At 45.0% G+C, this 16,192-nt stretch overlaps 1 protein-coding gene across 1 annotated transcript; it reads right to left on the minus strand.

Moving 5' to 3' along the window:
* Nucleotides 1-1,878: 1,878 nt before the first annotated feature.
* Nucleotides 1,879-15,551, minus strand: LOC146423973 (hypoxia-inducible factor 3-alpha-like). Its single transcript, XM_085044003.1, has 7 exons — nt 15,502-15,551; nt 12,476-12,612; nt 9,295-9,379; nt 5,374-5,483; nt 3,573-3,704; nt 2,297-2,496; nt 1,879-1,894 (listed from the first exon to the last, which is right to left on the minus strand). The coding sequence occupies exons 1-7, from the start codon at nt 15,548-15,550 to the stop codon at nt 1,879-1,881; spliced, it is 729 nt and encodes a 242-aa protein (XP_084900129.1). The 5' UTR covers nt 15,551.
* Nucleotides 15,552-16,192: the final 641 nt, after the last annotated feature.

The raw sequence follows: 16,192 nt of genomic DNA on the forward strand, positions 1-16,192 counted from the left end.
TCACCCCAAAATCAGTGAGAAATGCCAAAATACCCCAAAAATACCCCAAAATCAGTGAGGAAAACCCAAAATCAGTGAGGAAACCCCAAAAAACCCCAAAAATGAGTGAGAAAACCCCAAAAATCAGTGGGAAAACCCCAAAATTCTGTGGGAAAACCCCAAAAAACAGTGAGAAAACCCCAAAAATCTCCCAAAATTCAGTGAGAAAACCCCAAAAATCAGTGGGAAAACCCCAAAATCCTAAAGGGAAAACTTGGGATTTGGGGGATTTAGGGCTGCCGAATTTGGGGGAATTTATAGGATTTGCACATCTTCAGGTGATCTGGGATTATTTTGGGAGATTCAGAGATCCTAAATTTGGGGGAATTTGTAGGATTTGCACATCTTCAGGGATTATTTTGGGGGATTTAGGGGATTTAGAGTTGCTAAATTTAGGGGAATTTATAGGATTTGTAGGATTTGTTCATCTCTGGGAGAATCTGGGATTATTTGGGGGATTTAGAGCTGCTAAATTTAGGGGAATTTATAGGATTTGCACACTTCAGGGATTATTTTGGGGGATTTAGGGGATTTAGAGACGTTAAATTTAGGGGAATTTATAGGATTTGCACATCTCCGAGTGATCTGGGATTATTTTGGGGGATTCAGAGATCCTAAATTTAGGGGAATTTATAGGATTTGTAGGATTTGTGCATCTCAGGGGGATTTAGGATTATTTTGGGGAGATTTAGAGCTGCTAAATTTGAGAAAATTTGTAGGATTTGTAGGATTTGCACATCTCCGGGCAATCTGGGATTATTTGGGGCCAACTGGGATGTCCCAGGGGGTCTCAGAGATGTCCCCAAGGTGTCCCCAAGGTGTCCTGAGGATCCTGAGGATGCTAAATTTGGGGGAATTTATAGGATTTGTGCATTTCAGGGATTATTTTTAATGGGATTTAGGGCCTCTGGAGGTGCTAAATTTGTAGGATTTATAGGATTTGCACATCTCCAGCTAATCCACGATTTTTGGGGCCAACTGGCATATCCCAGGGGGTCTCAGCTGTCCCCAAGGTGTCCCCAAGGTGTCCCCAAAGTGTCCCCAGGGTGTCCTGAGGATCTTGAGGATGCTAAATTTGGGGGAATTTATAGGATTTGCACATCTCCGGTGGATCTGGGATTATCTGGGGCAAACTGAGGTATCCCAGGGGGTCTCAGAGATGTCCCCAAATTGTCCCCAAGGTGTCCTGAGGATCCTGAGGATGCTAAATTTGGGGGAATTTGTAGGATTTGCGCATCTTCAGGGATTATTTTGGGGGACTTACGGGATTTAGAGATGCTAAATTTGGGGGAATTTATAGGATTTGTGCATCTCAGGGGGATTTGGGATGATTTTGGGGAGATTTAGAGCTGCTAAATTTGGGAGAATTTATAGGATTTGCACATTTCAGGGATTATTTTGGGAGATTTAGAGCTGCTAAATTTGAGAAAATTTGTAGGATTTGTAGGATTTGCACATCTCCGGGTGATCTGGGATTATTTGGTGCAAACTGGGGTATCCCAGGGGGTCTCAGAGCTGTCCCCAAGGTGTCCCCAAGGTGTCCCCAAGGTGTCCTGAGGATCCTGAGGATGCTAAATTTGGGGGAATTTATAGGATTTGCACATCTTCAGGGATTATTTTGGGGGATTTAGGGGATTTAGAGTTGCTAAATTTAGGGGAATTTATAGGATTTGTAGGATTTGTTCATCTCTGGGAGAATCTGGGATTATTTGGGAGATTCAGAGATCCTAAATTTGGGGGAATTTGTAGGATTTGCACATCTTCAGGGATTATTTTGGGGGATTTAGGGGATTTAGGGATGCTAAATTCGGGGGAATTTATAGGATTTGTAGGATTTGTTCATCTCTGGGAGAATCTGGGATTATTTGGGGGATTTAGAGCTGCTAAATTTAGGGGAATTTATAGGATTTGCACACTTCAGGGATTATTTTGGGGGATTTAGGGGATTCAGGGATGTTAAATTTAGGGGAATTTATAGGATTTGTAGGATTTGCACATCTCCGGGTGATCTGGGATTATTTGGGGGATTTAGAGATGCTACATATAGGGGAATTTATAGGATTTGTAGGATTTGTGCATCTCAGGGGGATTTGGGATTATTTTGGGGAGATTTAGAGCTGCTAAATTTGAGAAAATTTGTAGGATTTATGGGATTTGCGCATCTCCGGGTGATCCCCGATTTTTGGGGTGATCCGGGGGGTCTCCGAGCTGTCCCCAAATTGTCCCCAAGCTGTCCCCAGGTGTCATTTTTCCCCACCTGTCATCACAATAGGTGAATTTCATGTCCATGGAGTGCCGGGTGAGGACGATCCCCGAGCCCAGCGGCGCCTCGATGGCTCCGGGGTGAGCGATGGCCTCGCAGATCAGCACCAGGCAGCGCAGGGGGGAGTCAGAGCCCCCCGAGCCCCCCGAGCCCCCCGAGGAGTAGGTGCGCATGTGCCCCGCGCAGTGCAGGACCTGCGGGGAAATCCCAAAAAAATCCTAAAAATATTCCCTAAAAAAATCCCGAAATTCTCCCCCGAGTAGGTGCGCATGTGCCCCGCGCAGTGCAGGACCTGCGGGAGAAATCCCAAAAAAAATCCTAAAAATATTCCCCCAAAAAATCCCGAAATTCTCCCCCGAGTAGGTGCGCATGTGCCCAAAAAAATCCTAAAAAAATCCCCCAAAAAATCCCCAAAATCTGCCCGGAAGTGTCCCAAAAAATCCCGGAATTATCCCCAAAAGCCGCCCGGAATTATCCCGAAATTTCCCTTGAATTGTCCTCAAAACCCGTCCGGAACCGTCCCAAAATTTCCTCGCAGTTATACCAAAACCACCCGGAATTATCCCCAAAACCTGTTCGGAATTATCCCGAAATTTCCTCGGAATTATCCCCAAAAAAATCCCAAAAAATCCCAAAAAAATCCTCGGAATTATCCCGAAATTCTCCCCCGAGGAGGTGCGCATGTGCCCCGCGCAGTGCAGGAGAAATCCCTGCGGGAGAAATCCCAAAAAAAATCCCAAAAAAATCCTCGGAATTATCCCAAAAAGTCCCCAAAACCTGCCCGGAATTATCCCGAAATTGCCTCGGAATTATCCCCAAAACCTGCCCGGAAGTGTCCCAAAATTTCCCCGGAATTATCAGCGAAGAAACCCAGAATTATCCCCAAAACCCGTCCAGAAGTGTCCCGAAATTTCCTCGGAATTATCCCAAAAAACCCCAGAATTATCCCCAAAACCTGCTCGGAATTATCCCCAAAATCTGCCCGCAATTATCCCGAAATTCTCCCCCGAGTAGGTGCGCATGTGCCCCGCGCAGTGCAGGACCTGCGGGAGAAATCCCGAAAAAATCCTCGGAATTATCCCCAAAAAATCCCCCCAAAAAATCCCCCCAAAAATCACAAAAAACCCCCCCCAAAAATCCCCGGAATTATCCCCAAAACCTGCTCGGATTTATCCCGAAATTTCCTTGGAATTGTCCTCAAAACCTGCCCGGAACTGTCCCGAAATTCCTCGGAATTATCCCCAAAAAACCCCGGAATTATCCCCAAAACCTGTTCGGAATTATCCCGAAATTTCCTCGGAATTATCCCCAAAAAAATCCCCAAAAATCCCAAAAAAATCCTCGGAATTATCCCGAAATTCTCCCCCGAGTAGGTGCGCATGTGCCCCGCGCAGTGCAGGACCTGCGGGAGAAATCCCAAAAAAATCCCAAAAAAATCCCCCAAAAAATCCCCAAAAAATCTCCAAAATCTGCCCGGAAGTGTCCCGAAATTTCCTCGGAATTTGCCCCGAAATCCACCCGGAAGTGTCCCAAATTTCCTCGGAATTATCCCCAAATCCTGCTCGGAATTATCCCGAAATTTCCTCGGAATTATCCCCAAAACCTGCTCGGAATTATCCCCAAATTTCCCCGGAATTATCCCCAAAACCCATCTGGAATTATCCCGAAATTTCCACAGAATTCTCCCCAAAATTCCCGGAATTATCCCCAAAGAAATTCTCCCCAGAGCCACGCGAGTAAATCTGCATGTGCCCCGCGCAGTGCAGGACCTGCGGGGGAAATCCCCAAAAAAATCCCAAAAAAATCCCCCAAAAAATCTCCAAAAAATCCCAAAAAATCCCAAAAAAATCCCCAAAAACTCCCCGGAATTATCCCCAAAAACCTGTCCGGAATTATCCCGAAATTTCCCCGGAATTATCCCCAATTTTCCTCAGAATTATCCCCAAAATCATCCCAGAATCCCCGCGGAATTTACCCCAAAATCTGCCCGGAATTCCCCAATATCCCCAAAATCCAAAATGCTCCCCAAAATCCAAAATGCCCCCCAAAATCCCCCTAAATCCCCCAAATCCCCCCAAATCCCCAAAATCCCCTAAATCTCCCAAATCCCCTAAATCTCCAAATATCCCCCAAATCCCCAAATCCCCAAAATACTGCAAATCCCCAAAATTCCCCCAAATCCCCAATACCCCCAACATCCTCAATATCCACAATGTCCCAAAATCCCCAAAATCCTTAAATATCCCCCAAACCCCAAAATCCCTAAATCCCCAATATCCCAAAATCCTCTAAATCCCCCAAAATCCTAAATCCCTAATGTTCCTAAATCCCCCATCCCCAATGTCCCCAAATCCCCCAACCCCCTAAATCCTCCGTCTCCCAAAACCCCCAAAACCCCACCAAAAATCCCTAAATCCCCCAAAATACCCCCATGTCCATAATTCCCAAATCCCCAAAATCCCCAATATTCCGATGTCAGCAATATCCCCAAATATCCTCAAATCCCTCAATGTCCCCAAAACCCCAAATACCCTAAATCTCCCAAATCCCCCCAAATCCCCCAAATCCACTCCAAATTATCCAAAATCCCCCAAATCCCTCCAAATCCCCCAAATCCCCAATTCTCCCCAAATTCACTCCAAATCCACCCCAAATCCCCTCAATCCACCTGAAATTCCCCCTAATCCACCTCAAATCCCCCAAATTTCCCCAAATCCCCAAACCCACCCCAAATCCCCAAATCCCTAAATCTCCAAATATCCCCCAAATCCCAAAATCTAGAGTCCCCAAACCCCCAAAACCCCCAAAATCCTAAATCCCCAAACCCCCAAAGCCCCCAAAATCCCCAAAATCCCCCTAAATCCCTCAATCCTAAATCCCCCAATTCCCCAAAGTCCCAAATCCCAAATCCTTAGTCCTTGGAGTCCCAGGAAATCGCCCCAAATCCAATATCCTCAACATCCCAAATCCCCCCAATATCCCCAAATCCCCCAAATCCCCCCAAATCCCCCAAAATCCCCCAAAACCCCCCAAAACCCCCCAAAATCCCCCAAAATCCCAAAACCCCAAACCTTCCAGGACGCCGCTTTCAGGTTCAGACAGCGCCCCCTGCCGGTCAGCGTGCTCTTCATGCGCAGCGAGAAGCTTCGCCCGGAGCGCTCCCCGCGCCGCCGGGGGGGTCCTGGGGGGGTTTGGGGGGATTTTTGGGGGTCTCGGGGGGTCTTTGGGGTGTCCGGAGGTCGTCACAGAAATTTGGGGTTCCCAGGATTTGGGGGGGACAGGATTTGGGGGTCACAGGATTTTGGGGTCCCAGGGGTCAGGGAGAAGCTGAGCTCTGAGTGCTCCCCATGCTTTGGGGGCATTTTTGGGGTCCTGGGGTTTGGGGGGATTGGGGGTCTCTGGGGTCTTTTGGGGTGTCCGGAAGGTCATCACAGAAATTTGGGGTTCCCAGGATTTGGGGTCTCAGAGTTTGGGGTCCCAGGGAGTCAAGGGGTCAGGGAAAGCTGAGCTCAGTGTTCCCCACTTTGGGAGTTTTGGGGTCTGGGGGATCTTTGGGAGATTTGGGGGTCTCAGGGTCTTTGGGGTGTCAGGGGGTCGTCACAGAAATTGGGGGTCCCAGGATTTTAGGGTCACAGGATGGGGGTCCCAAGGAGAAGCTGAGCTCTGAGTGCTCCCCATGCTTTAGGGATTTTGGGAGTCTTTAGGGATTTTTGGGGTCTCAGAGGTCTTTGGGGTGTCCGATCGTCACAGAAATTGGGGGGTCCCAGGATTTGGGGGGGACACACGGGTTCCCAGGGTCAGGGAAGCTGAGTTCTGAGTGCTCCCCATGCTTTGGGGGGATTTTGGGGTCTTTGGGGGTCTTTGGGGGATTTTAGGGGGTCTCTGAGGTCTTTGGGGTGTCAGAGGTCGTCACAGAAATTTGGGGGTCACAGAATTTGGGGGACGGGATTTTGGGTTCCCAAGGTCAGGAAGCTGAGCTCGAGTGCTCCTCCAGCTTTGGGGGCATTTTTGGGGGTCTTTGGGGGATTTTGGGGGTCCTGAGGCAGTTTTGGGGGTCTCTGAAGTCTCAGGGGTCTTTGGTGTCAGGGGTCGTCACAGAAATTTGGGGTTCCCAGGATTTGGGGGTCTCAGGATTTGGGGGTCTCAGGATTTGGGGGTCTCAAAGGTCAGGGAAATCCCAGAGAGGTGAATTTGGGGAGGGGGCTCACCCTGCCGGGGGCTCAGGGAGTTTTGGGGTGAATTTGGAATTTTTTTGGGGTGAATTTTTGATATTTTTGGGATATTTTTGGGGTGAATTTGGGATATTTTTACGATATTTTTGGGGTATTTTTGGGAGTGAATTTGGGAATATTTTTGGGACATTTTTGGGATATTTTTGGGGTAAATTTGGGATATTTTTGGGATAATTTTGGGCTATTTTTGGGATATTTTTGGGCAATTTTTGGGTTAAATTTGGGATATTTTGGGCTAATTTTGGGACAATTTTTGGGATATTTTTGGGTTAAATTTGGGATATTTTGGGCTATTTTTGGGGTGAATTTGGGACATTTTTGGGGTAATTTGGGGAGGGGTCTATTTTGGGGTAATTTTTGGGTTTTTCAGGGAAATTTTCGGGATAATTTGGGGTAATTTTGGGGATAATTTTGGGATATTTTGGGATATTTTTGGGACAATTTTTGGGTTAAATTTGGGATAATTTTGGGATAATTTTGGGCTATTTTTGGGCTAATTTTGGGCAATTTTTGGGATAAATTTGGGGTAAATTTTGGGACAATTTTGGGCTATTTTTGGGATATTTTTGGGCAATTTTTGGGTTAAATTTGGGATATTTTTGGGATAAATTTGGGACATTTTTGGGACATTTTTGGGGTAATTTTGGGGATAATTTTGGGCGGGGTCTCACCCTGCCGGGGGCTCAGGGATTTTTGGGGTTCTCAGGGACATTTTTGGGGTGAATTTGGGTATAAATTTGGGATATTTTTGGGATAAATTTGGGATATTTTTAGGATATTTTTGAGGTGAATTTGGGAAATTTTTGGGATATTTTCGGGGTGAATTTGGGATATTTTTGGGATATTTTTTGGGTATTTTCGGGGTATTTTTGGGATAAATTTGGGACATTTTTGGGATAAATTTGGGATATTTTTGGGATAAATTTGGGACATTTTTGGGATATTTTTGGGATAAATTTGGGATATTTTTGGGATAATTTTGGGATATTTTTGGGATATTTTTGGGATAATTTTGGGATATTTTTGGGATATTTTTGGGTTATTTTTGGGCAATTTTTGGGATAAATTTGGGGTATTTTTTGGGATAATTTTGGGCTATTTTTGGGATATTTTTGGGATAAATTTGGGATATTTTTGGGATATTTTTGGGACATTTTTGGGGTGAATTTGGGGATAAATTTGGGATATTTTTGGGATAAATTTGGGACATTTTTGGGGTGAATTTGGGATATTTTTAGGGTAATTTTGGGATATTTTTGGGACATTTTTGGGCTAATTTGGGGAGGTTGTTTGAGGATATTTTCGGGATAAATTTGGGACATTTTTGGGGTGAATTTGGGATATTTTTGGGATATTTTTGGGATAAATTTGGGATAATTTTGGGATAAATTTGGGATATTTTTAGGATATTTTTGGGGTGAATTTGGGATATTTTTGGGATATTTTTGGGGTGAATTCGGGATATATTCGGGATATTTTTGGGATATTTTTGGGATATTTTTGGGATAAATTTGGGATATTTTTAGGATAAATTTGGGGATATTTTTAGGATATTTTTGGGATATTTTTGGGATAAATTTGGGATATTTTTGGGGTGAATTTGGGATATTTTTAGGATATTTTTGGGGTGAATTTGGGGATAAATTTGGGATATTTTTGGGATAAGTTTGGGATATTTTTAGGATATTTTTGAGGTGAATTTGGGAAATTTTTGGGATATTTTTGGGATAAATTTGGGATATTTTTGGGATAATTTTGGGATAAATTTGGGGATATTTTTAGGATATTTTTGGGATATTTTTGGGATAAATTTGAGATATTTTCGAGGTGAATTTGGGATACTTTTAGGATATTTTTGGGGTGAATTTGGGACATTTTTGGGATAAATTTGGGATATTTTTGGGATATTTTTGGGATATTTTTGGGATAAATTTGGGATATTTTCAGGATATTTTTGGGACATTTTTGGGGTAATTTTGGGATAATTTTGGGATATTTTTGGGATAATTTTGGGATATTTTTGGGGTAATTTTGGGATATTTTTTGGGGTAATTTTGGGACAATTTTGGGATATTTTTGGGGTAATTTTGGGGAGGTTGTTTGAGGATATTTTTGGGATAATTTTGGGACATTTTTGGGGTGAATTTGGGATATTTTTAGGATATTTTTGGGATAAATTTGGGATATTTTTGGGATAATTTTGGGATATTTTTGGGATATTTTTGGGTTAAATTTGGGATAATTTTTGGGCTATTTTTGGGGTAATTTTGGGATAATTTTGGGATAATTTTGGGCAATTTTTGGGATATTTTTGGGATAAATTTGGGCTATTTTTGGGGTAATTTTGGGGATATTTTTTGGATATTTTTGGGATAATTTTGGGTTAATTTTGGGTTATTTTTGGGGTGAATTTGGGATAATTTTGGGATAATTTTGGGGTAAATTTTGGGATAAATTTGGGATATTTTTGGGATATTTTTGGGATAAATTTGGGATATTTTTGGGATATTTTTGGGATAAATTTGGGATATTTTTGGGCTATTTTTGGGATAAATTTGGGATATTTTTAGGATATTTTTGGGATAATTTTGGGATATTTTTGGGCTATTTTTGGGATAAATTTGGGATATTTTTGGGGTAATTTTGGGCTAATTTTGGGGATAAATTTGGGATATTTTTGGGATAATTTTGGGCCATTTTTGGGATAAATTTGGGCCATTTTTGGGGTGATTTTGGGGTGAATTCGGGGAGGGGTCTCACCCTGCCGGGGGCTCAGCACGTCCTGCAGCTCCTCATGGTCACACGGATGGACAAAGTCAAACACGCTGTGCCCAATCAGCTCCAGCTGGGGAGGATTTTTGGGGCTCAAACCCCCATCAAGACACCCCAAAAAAATTTGGGGACCCCCCCAAAAAAATTTCACATTCCCCCCAAAAAAATTTCACAGCCCCCCACCCAAATTTTGGGGCTCCCCAACCCGAATTTTTGGAATAAAAAATGAATTTTTGGGGAGAATTTTCGCATTTCTCACACGGATTTTTGGGGTTTTCCCCCAAATTTCTTTTTTGGGGTCACCCAGGCGGATTTTTTAGGGTTCCCTCCCAAAATTTTGGGGTTCCTCACCCAAATTTTGGGGCTCCCCACCCAAATTTTTGGGGTTCCCAAATGAAATTTTGGGGAGAATTTTTGCATTTCTCACACAGATTTTTGGGGTTTTCCCCCAAATTTATTTTTTTGGGGTCACCTAGGCAGATTTTTTGGGGTTCCTCACCAAATTTTGGGGCTCCCCACCCCGAATTTTTGGAATGAAAAATGAATTTTTGGGGAGAATTTTCGTATTTCTCACACAGATTTTTGGGGTTTTCCCCCAAATTTATTTTTTGGGGTCACCCAGGCAGATTTTTTGGGGTTCCCTACCAAAATTTTGGGGCTCCCCACCCAAATTTCACATCCTCCTACCCAAATTTTGGGGCTCCACACCCAAATTTTGGGGCTCCCAACCCAAATTTTTGGAATAAAAAATGAATTTTTGGGGAGAATTTTTGCATTTCCCATACAGATTTTTGGGGTTTTCCCCCAAATTTATTTTTTGGGGTCACCCAGGCAGATTTTTTGGGGTTCCCTACCAAAATTTTGGGGCTCCCCACCCAAATTTCACATCCTCCTACCCAAATTTTGGGGCTCCACACCCAAATTTTGGGGCTCCCAACCCAAATTTTTGGAATAAAAAATGAATTTTTGGGGAGAATTTTTGCATTTCCCATACAGATTTTTGGGGTTTTCCCCCAAATTTATTTTTTGGGGTCACCCAGGCAGATTTTTGGGGTTCCTCACCAAAATTTTGGGGTTCCCCACCCAAATTTTTTGGCTCCCTAATGAATTTTGGGGCTCCCAACTGAATTTTTGGAAGAATTTTCGGGTTTTCCCAGCTGGATTTTTTGGGGTTTCCCTTACAGATTTTTTGGGGTTCCCTGGACAGAATTTTGGGGTCACCCCAGGTGTTTTTTGGGGTCCCCCGAAAAAATTTTGAGCTCCCCAGGGCAAAATTTTGGGCAGAATTCTGATTTTTCGGGTGTCAATAAGAGATTTTTCATCTCCTCCTTACCCCATTTTTTTAGGGTTTCTCCCCCAGATTTTGGGGTTTTCCCAAACACATTTTGGGGTTTTCCTGGACAGATTTTGGGGTCTCCTCAGAGTGTTTTTTGAGTTCCCCAGGGCAGAATTTTGGGCAGAATTCTGATTTTTCGGGTGTCAATTAGACACTTTTCTTCTCCTCCTTACCCCATTTTTTGGGGTTTCTCCACCAGATTTTGGGGTTTTCCTGAACAGATTTTGGGGTTTTCCCCAACAGATTTTGGGGTTTTTCCTGACAGATTTTGGGGTCTCCTCGCCACATTTTTTGGGGTCTTCCCAGGCAGATTTTTGAGCTCCCCAGGGCAGAATTTTTGGGCAAAATTCTGATTTTTCGGGTGTCAATGAGACACTTTTCATCTCCTCCTTACCCCATTTTTTTGGGGTTTCTCCCCCAGATTTTGGGGTTTTCCCAAACAGATTTTGGGGGTCCCACCCCCATTTTCGGAGGTCTCACCCCCCAATTTTGGGGTCTCCAGGTCCTCAGGTGGGGGGGGAAAAGTCCTTCACCCCCAAATTTTTGGGGGGGTCACATCCAAGTCCGTGGTTTTCGGGGCTCCTCACCCCATTTTTGGGGGTTCAATCCCATTTTTTGGGGGGTCACCCCATTTTTTTGGGGGTCACATCCATGTCCGTGGTTTTCGGGGGTCCTCGTGCACCCCTATTTTGGGGAGTGGTCTGTTCCAAGTCCGTGGTCCGGGCGAGTCCAAACCCCATTTCTGGGGGGTTTCCACCACTTTTTTGGGGTTTTTCCACCATTTTCTGGGGTTTTTCCACCATTTTTTTGGGGTTTTTCCCTCCATTTTTTGGGGGTTTTCCCACCATTTTTTGGGGGTTTTTCCCTCCATTTTTTGGGGTTTTCCCACCATTTTTTTGGGTTTTCCCTCCGTTTTTGGGGTTTTCCATCATTTGGGGTTTCCCACCCCCATTTTTTGGGGTTTCTCACCATTTTCGGGGTTTTTCCACCATTTTGGGGTTTTTCCCACCATTTTTTGGGGTTTCTCACCATTTTTGGGGTTTTCCTGGACAGATTTTGGGGTCTCCTCAGAGTGTTTTTTGAGCTCCCCAGGGCAGAATTTTGGGCAAAATTCTGATTTTTTGGGTGTCAGTAAGAGATTTTTCATCTCCTCCTTGACCCATTTTTTTGGGGTTTCTCTGCCAGATTTTGGGATTTTCCCAGACAGGTTTTGGGGTCTCCCCAGCCACCTTTTGGGGTCCCTCCCACCTGGTTTTGGGTGTGTTTTGCCCACCTGGCTGAGCCCCAGCAGGCGGCTGACGTTCTCGGACAGGTAAATCAGCTTTTTGGGGTCAAACCGACTGAGTTTTGGGGTTTTCCTGGACGGATTTTTTTGGGGTTTCTCCGCCAGATTTTGGGGTTTTTCCAACAGATTTTGGGGTTTTTCCAGACACATTTTGGGGTCTCCTCTCCACATTTTTTGGGGCTCCCTAGGGCAGAATTTTTGATCAGAATTCTGATTTTTCAGGTCTCCTGCGAGACACTTTTCACCTCCTCCTTGACCAATTTTTTTGGGGTTTCTCCACCAGATTTTGGGATTTTCCCCAACACATTTTGGGGTCTCCCCAGCCACCTTTTGGGGTCCCTCCCACCCCATTTTTTGGGGTCTCCAGGCAGATTTTTCGGCTCCCCAGGGTGTTTTTTGGGTCTCTCCAGGCAGAATTTTCAGCTCCTCTTCACCACATTTTTTCCCTCCCCTACCCGATTTTTTTGGGGTTTCTCCCCCAGACTTTGGGGTCTCCCCAGCCACCTTTTGGGGTCCCTCCCGGCCGGTTTTGGGGGTGTTTTGCCCACCTGGCTGAGCCCCAGCAGGCGGCTGACGTTCTCGGACAGGTAGATCATGTCTCCTCCCTCGCTCAGCACCATCACGAAGCCGCTCAGCGCCTGCAGGTAACATCCATCCACAGCCTCTGCCGCCGCTGCCCAGGCGCCTGGGGGGGATTTGGGGGGCGTCAGGGGGTCCCCGAAATCATCAGGGGGTCCCCAAAATCCTGGGGGGCTCAGGGGGGTTTGGGGGGTCACAGGTAAAACCCATGGAGTGGTGAAGGCGGATCCAAGGGAGGATTGGGGGGTCTTGGGAAGGTCCTGGGAGGGGTCTGGGGGCGTCAGGGGGTCCCCGAAACCCTCAGGGGGTCCCCAAAATCCTGGGGGGCTCAGGGGGTTTTGGGGGGTCGCAGGTAAAACCCATAGGGAGTGGTGAATATGGCAATTTGGGGGTTTTGGGGGTTTTGGAGGGTCCTGGGAGGGTTTTGGGGGGTTTTGGGGGTCCTCAGGGGTCCCCGAAATCATCAGGGGTCCCAAATCCTGGGGGCTCAGGGGGTTTGGGATCTTGGGGGTCATGGGAAAACCCATAGAATTTGGTGGATCCCATAATTTTGGGGATACTGGGGGTCTGGGGGGGATTTGGGGGCGTCAGGGGTCCCAAGAGACCCTCAGGGGTCCCCAAAATCCTGGGGGTTTGGGGGTTTTGGGGGTCGCGGGTAAAACCCATAGGGTGTGGTGGAAATGGCAATTTTGGGGGCTTTTGGGGGGTTTTGGAGGGTCCTGGGAGGGGTTTTGGGGGCTTTTGGGGGTCCTCAGGGGGTCCCCAAAACCCACAGGGGGTCCCCGAAATCCAGGGGGGGTCGAGGGTCATCGGGGGGTCGTTCTGGGAGCTCCTGGGGAGGTTCTGGGGGGTGAATTTTGGGGTGATCCCGCTGAATTTTGGGGTAATCTTGGTGAATTTTGGGGTCTCTGGATGAATTTTGGGGTGACCCCATTTGATTTGGGGTGATCCTGGTGAATTTTGGGGTCTCCCAGAGAATTTGGGGGTGATCCCGGTAAATTTGGGGTAATCCCAGTAAATTTTTGGGGTCTCCCAGAGAATTTTGGGGTGATCCCGGTAAATTTGGGGTGATCCCGGCAAATTTTGGGGTCTCCTGATGGATTTTGGGGTCTCCCGATGAATTTGGGGGTGATCCTGCTTGATTTCGGGATGTTGCAGTGAATTTAGGGTAATCCCACTACATTTTGGGGTGATCCCAGTAAACTTTGGGGTCTCCCAGTGAATTTAGGGAAATCCCGGTAAATTTTGGGGTGATCCCAATAATTTTTTGGGTGATCCCGCTAAATTTTGGGGTAATCTTGGTGAATTTTGGATGTGATCCCGCTAAATTTTGGGGTGTCCCAGTGAATTTTGGCGTCTCCCGATAAGTTTAGGATAACCCCAATAAATCCCAGGGTAACCCCAATAAATTTTGGGGTAACCCAAATAAATTTTAGGTGTAAACCCGATAAATTTTGGGGTAATCCTGGCGAATTTTGGGGTCTCCTGATAAACTTAGGATAACCCAAATAAATCCCAGGATAACCCCAATAAATTTTGGGTGTGATCCTGATAAATTTTGGGATAATCCTGCTGAACTTTCGGTGTGATCCCACTAAATTTTGGGGTAATCCCGGTGAATTTTGGGGTGACCCATTGAATTTTGGGGTCTCCCGATAAGTTTAGGACAACCCCAATAAATCCCAGGGTAACCCCACTAAATTTTGGGATAACCCAAATAAATTTTAGGTGTAAACCCGATAAATTTTGGGGTAATCCCAGTGAATTTTGGATGTGATCCCGCTCAATTTTGGGGTAATCCTGGCAAATTTTAGGGTCTCCCGATAAACTTAAGATAACCCCAATAAATCCCAGGATAACCCCAATAAATTTTGGGGTAATCCCAGTAAATTTTGGGATAATCCTGCTGAATTTTTGGTGTGATCCCGCTCAATTTTGGGGTAATCCTGGCGAATTTTGGGGTCTCCCGATAAATTCAAGATAACCCCGATAAACTTAGGATAACCCAGCTAAATTCCAGGATAACCCAAATAACTTTTGGTGTAATCCCAGTGAATTTTGGGGTAATCCTGGTGAATTTTGGGGTAATCCTGGTGAATTTTGGGGTAATCCTGGTGAATTTTGGGGTTTCCCGTTGAATTTGGATGCCTCCCGATAATTCCAGGGTAACCCCCATAATTTCAAGATAATCCCTATAAATCCCAAGGTAACCCCAATAAATTTTGGGGCGATCCCGGTGAATTTTGGGGTCTCTGACCGGCTGCCAGCAGGCGGTGGACGCGCAGGTAGCTGATGGTCAGCCTCATGATGGACAAGTTTGGGGTAATCCCGATAAATTTTGGGGTCTCCTATTGAATTTGGGGATGTCCTGGTAAATTCTGGGGACTCCTGGTGAATTTCGGGTAATCCCAGTAAATTTTTGGGTGATTCTGGTAAAATTTCGGGATAATCCTGCTGAATTTTCGGTGTGATCCTGCTCAATTTTGGGGTAATCCTGGCGAATTTTGGGGAAATCCTGGTGAATTTTGGGGTCTCCCATTGAATTTTGGGGTCTCCCGATAATTTTAGGATAACCCCATTAATCCCAGGGTAACCCCACTAAATTTTGGGATAACCCAAATAAATTTTAGGTGTAAACCCGATAAATTTTGGGGTAATCCCAGTGAATTTTGGATGTGATCCTGCTTAATTTTGGGGTCATCCTGGTGAATTTTGGGGTCTCCCGATAAATTTAGGATCACCCCTATAAATCCCAGCGTAACCCAAATAAATTTTGGGGTAATCCCAGTAAATTTTGGGATAATCCTGCTGAATTTTCGGTGTGATCCCGCTCAATTTTGGGGTAATCCTGGCGAATTTTGGGGTAATCCTGGTGAATTTTGGGGTCTCCCGATTAATTTAGGATAACCCTGATACATTTAGAATAACCCCAATAATTTTAGGATGAACCCCACTAAATTTTAGGATAACCCAGATAAATTTTGGGGTCTCTGACCCGCGGCCAGCAGGCGGTGGACGCGCAGGTAGCTGATGGTCAGCCTCATGATGGACAATTTTGGGATCTCCCAATAAATTTACAATAATCCTAATAAATTCCAGGGTAATCCCAATAAATTTTGGGTGCAATCCTGGTAAATTTTGGGGTAATCCTGGTGAATTTTGGGATAATCCTGCTGAATTTTCGGTGTGATCCTGATAAATTTTGGGGTAATCCTGGCGAATTTTGGGGTAATCCTGTTGAATTTTGGGGTCTCCCGATAAATTTAGGATAACCCTGATACATTTAGGGGTAACCCAAATAAATTTAGGATAACCCCGATAAATTTCAGGATAACCCAAATAAATTTGGGGTGTGATCCCACTCAATTTTGGGGTAATCCTGGCGAATTTTGGGGTCTCCCATTGAATTTTGGGGTCTCCCGATAAGTTTAGGATAAATAAACCCCAATAAATCCCAGGGTAACCCCACTAAATTTTGGGGTAACCCAAATAAATTTTAGGTGTAAACCCGCTAAATTTTGGGGTAATCCTGGCGAATTTTGGGGTCTCCCGATAAACTTAAGATAACCCAAATAAATCCCAGGATAACCCCAATAAATTTTGGGTGTAATCCCAGTAAATTTTGGGGTAATCCTGGTGAATTTTGGGGTAATCCCAGTGAATTTTGAATGTGATCCTGCTCAATT

This window comes from Lichenostomus cassidix, unplaced genomic scaffold (assembly GCF_008360975.1).
Source record: "Lichenostomus cassidix isolate B80296 unplaced genomic scaffold, HeHo_3.0 HiC_scaffold_35, whole genome shotgun sequence".
Lineage (NCBI taxonomy): Eukaryota > Metazoa > Chordata > Aves > Passeriformes > Meliphagidae > Lichenostomus > Lichenostomus cassidix.

Excerpts from the sequence above, each read along its gene's own strand:
- LOC146423973 (XM_085044003.1), bottom strand. The coding sequence starts at position 15,550 with ATGAGGCTGACCATCAGCTACCTGCGCGTCCACCGCCTGCTGGCCGCG. Across the intron at positions 9,380-12,475 it reads GCCTGCTGGGGCTCAGCCAG|CTGGAGCTGATTGGGCACAG; the intron begins GTGGGCAAAACA and ends AATCCTCCCCAG. Across the intron at positions 5,484-9,294 it reads CGTGCTGAGCCCCCGGCAGG|GACCCCCCCGGCGGCGCGGG; the intron begins GTGAGACCCCTC and ends AAACCCCCCCAG.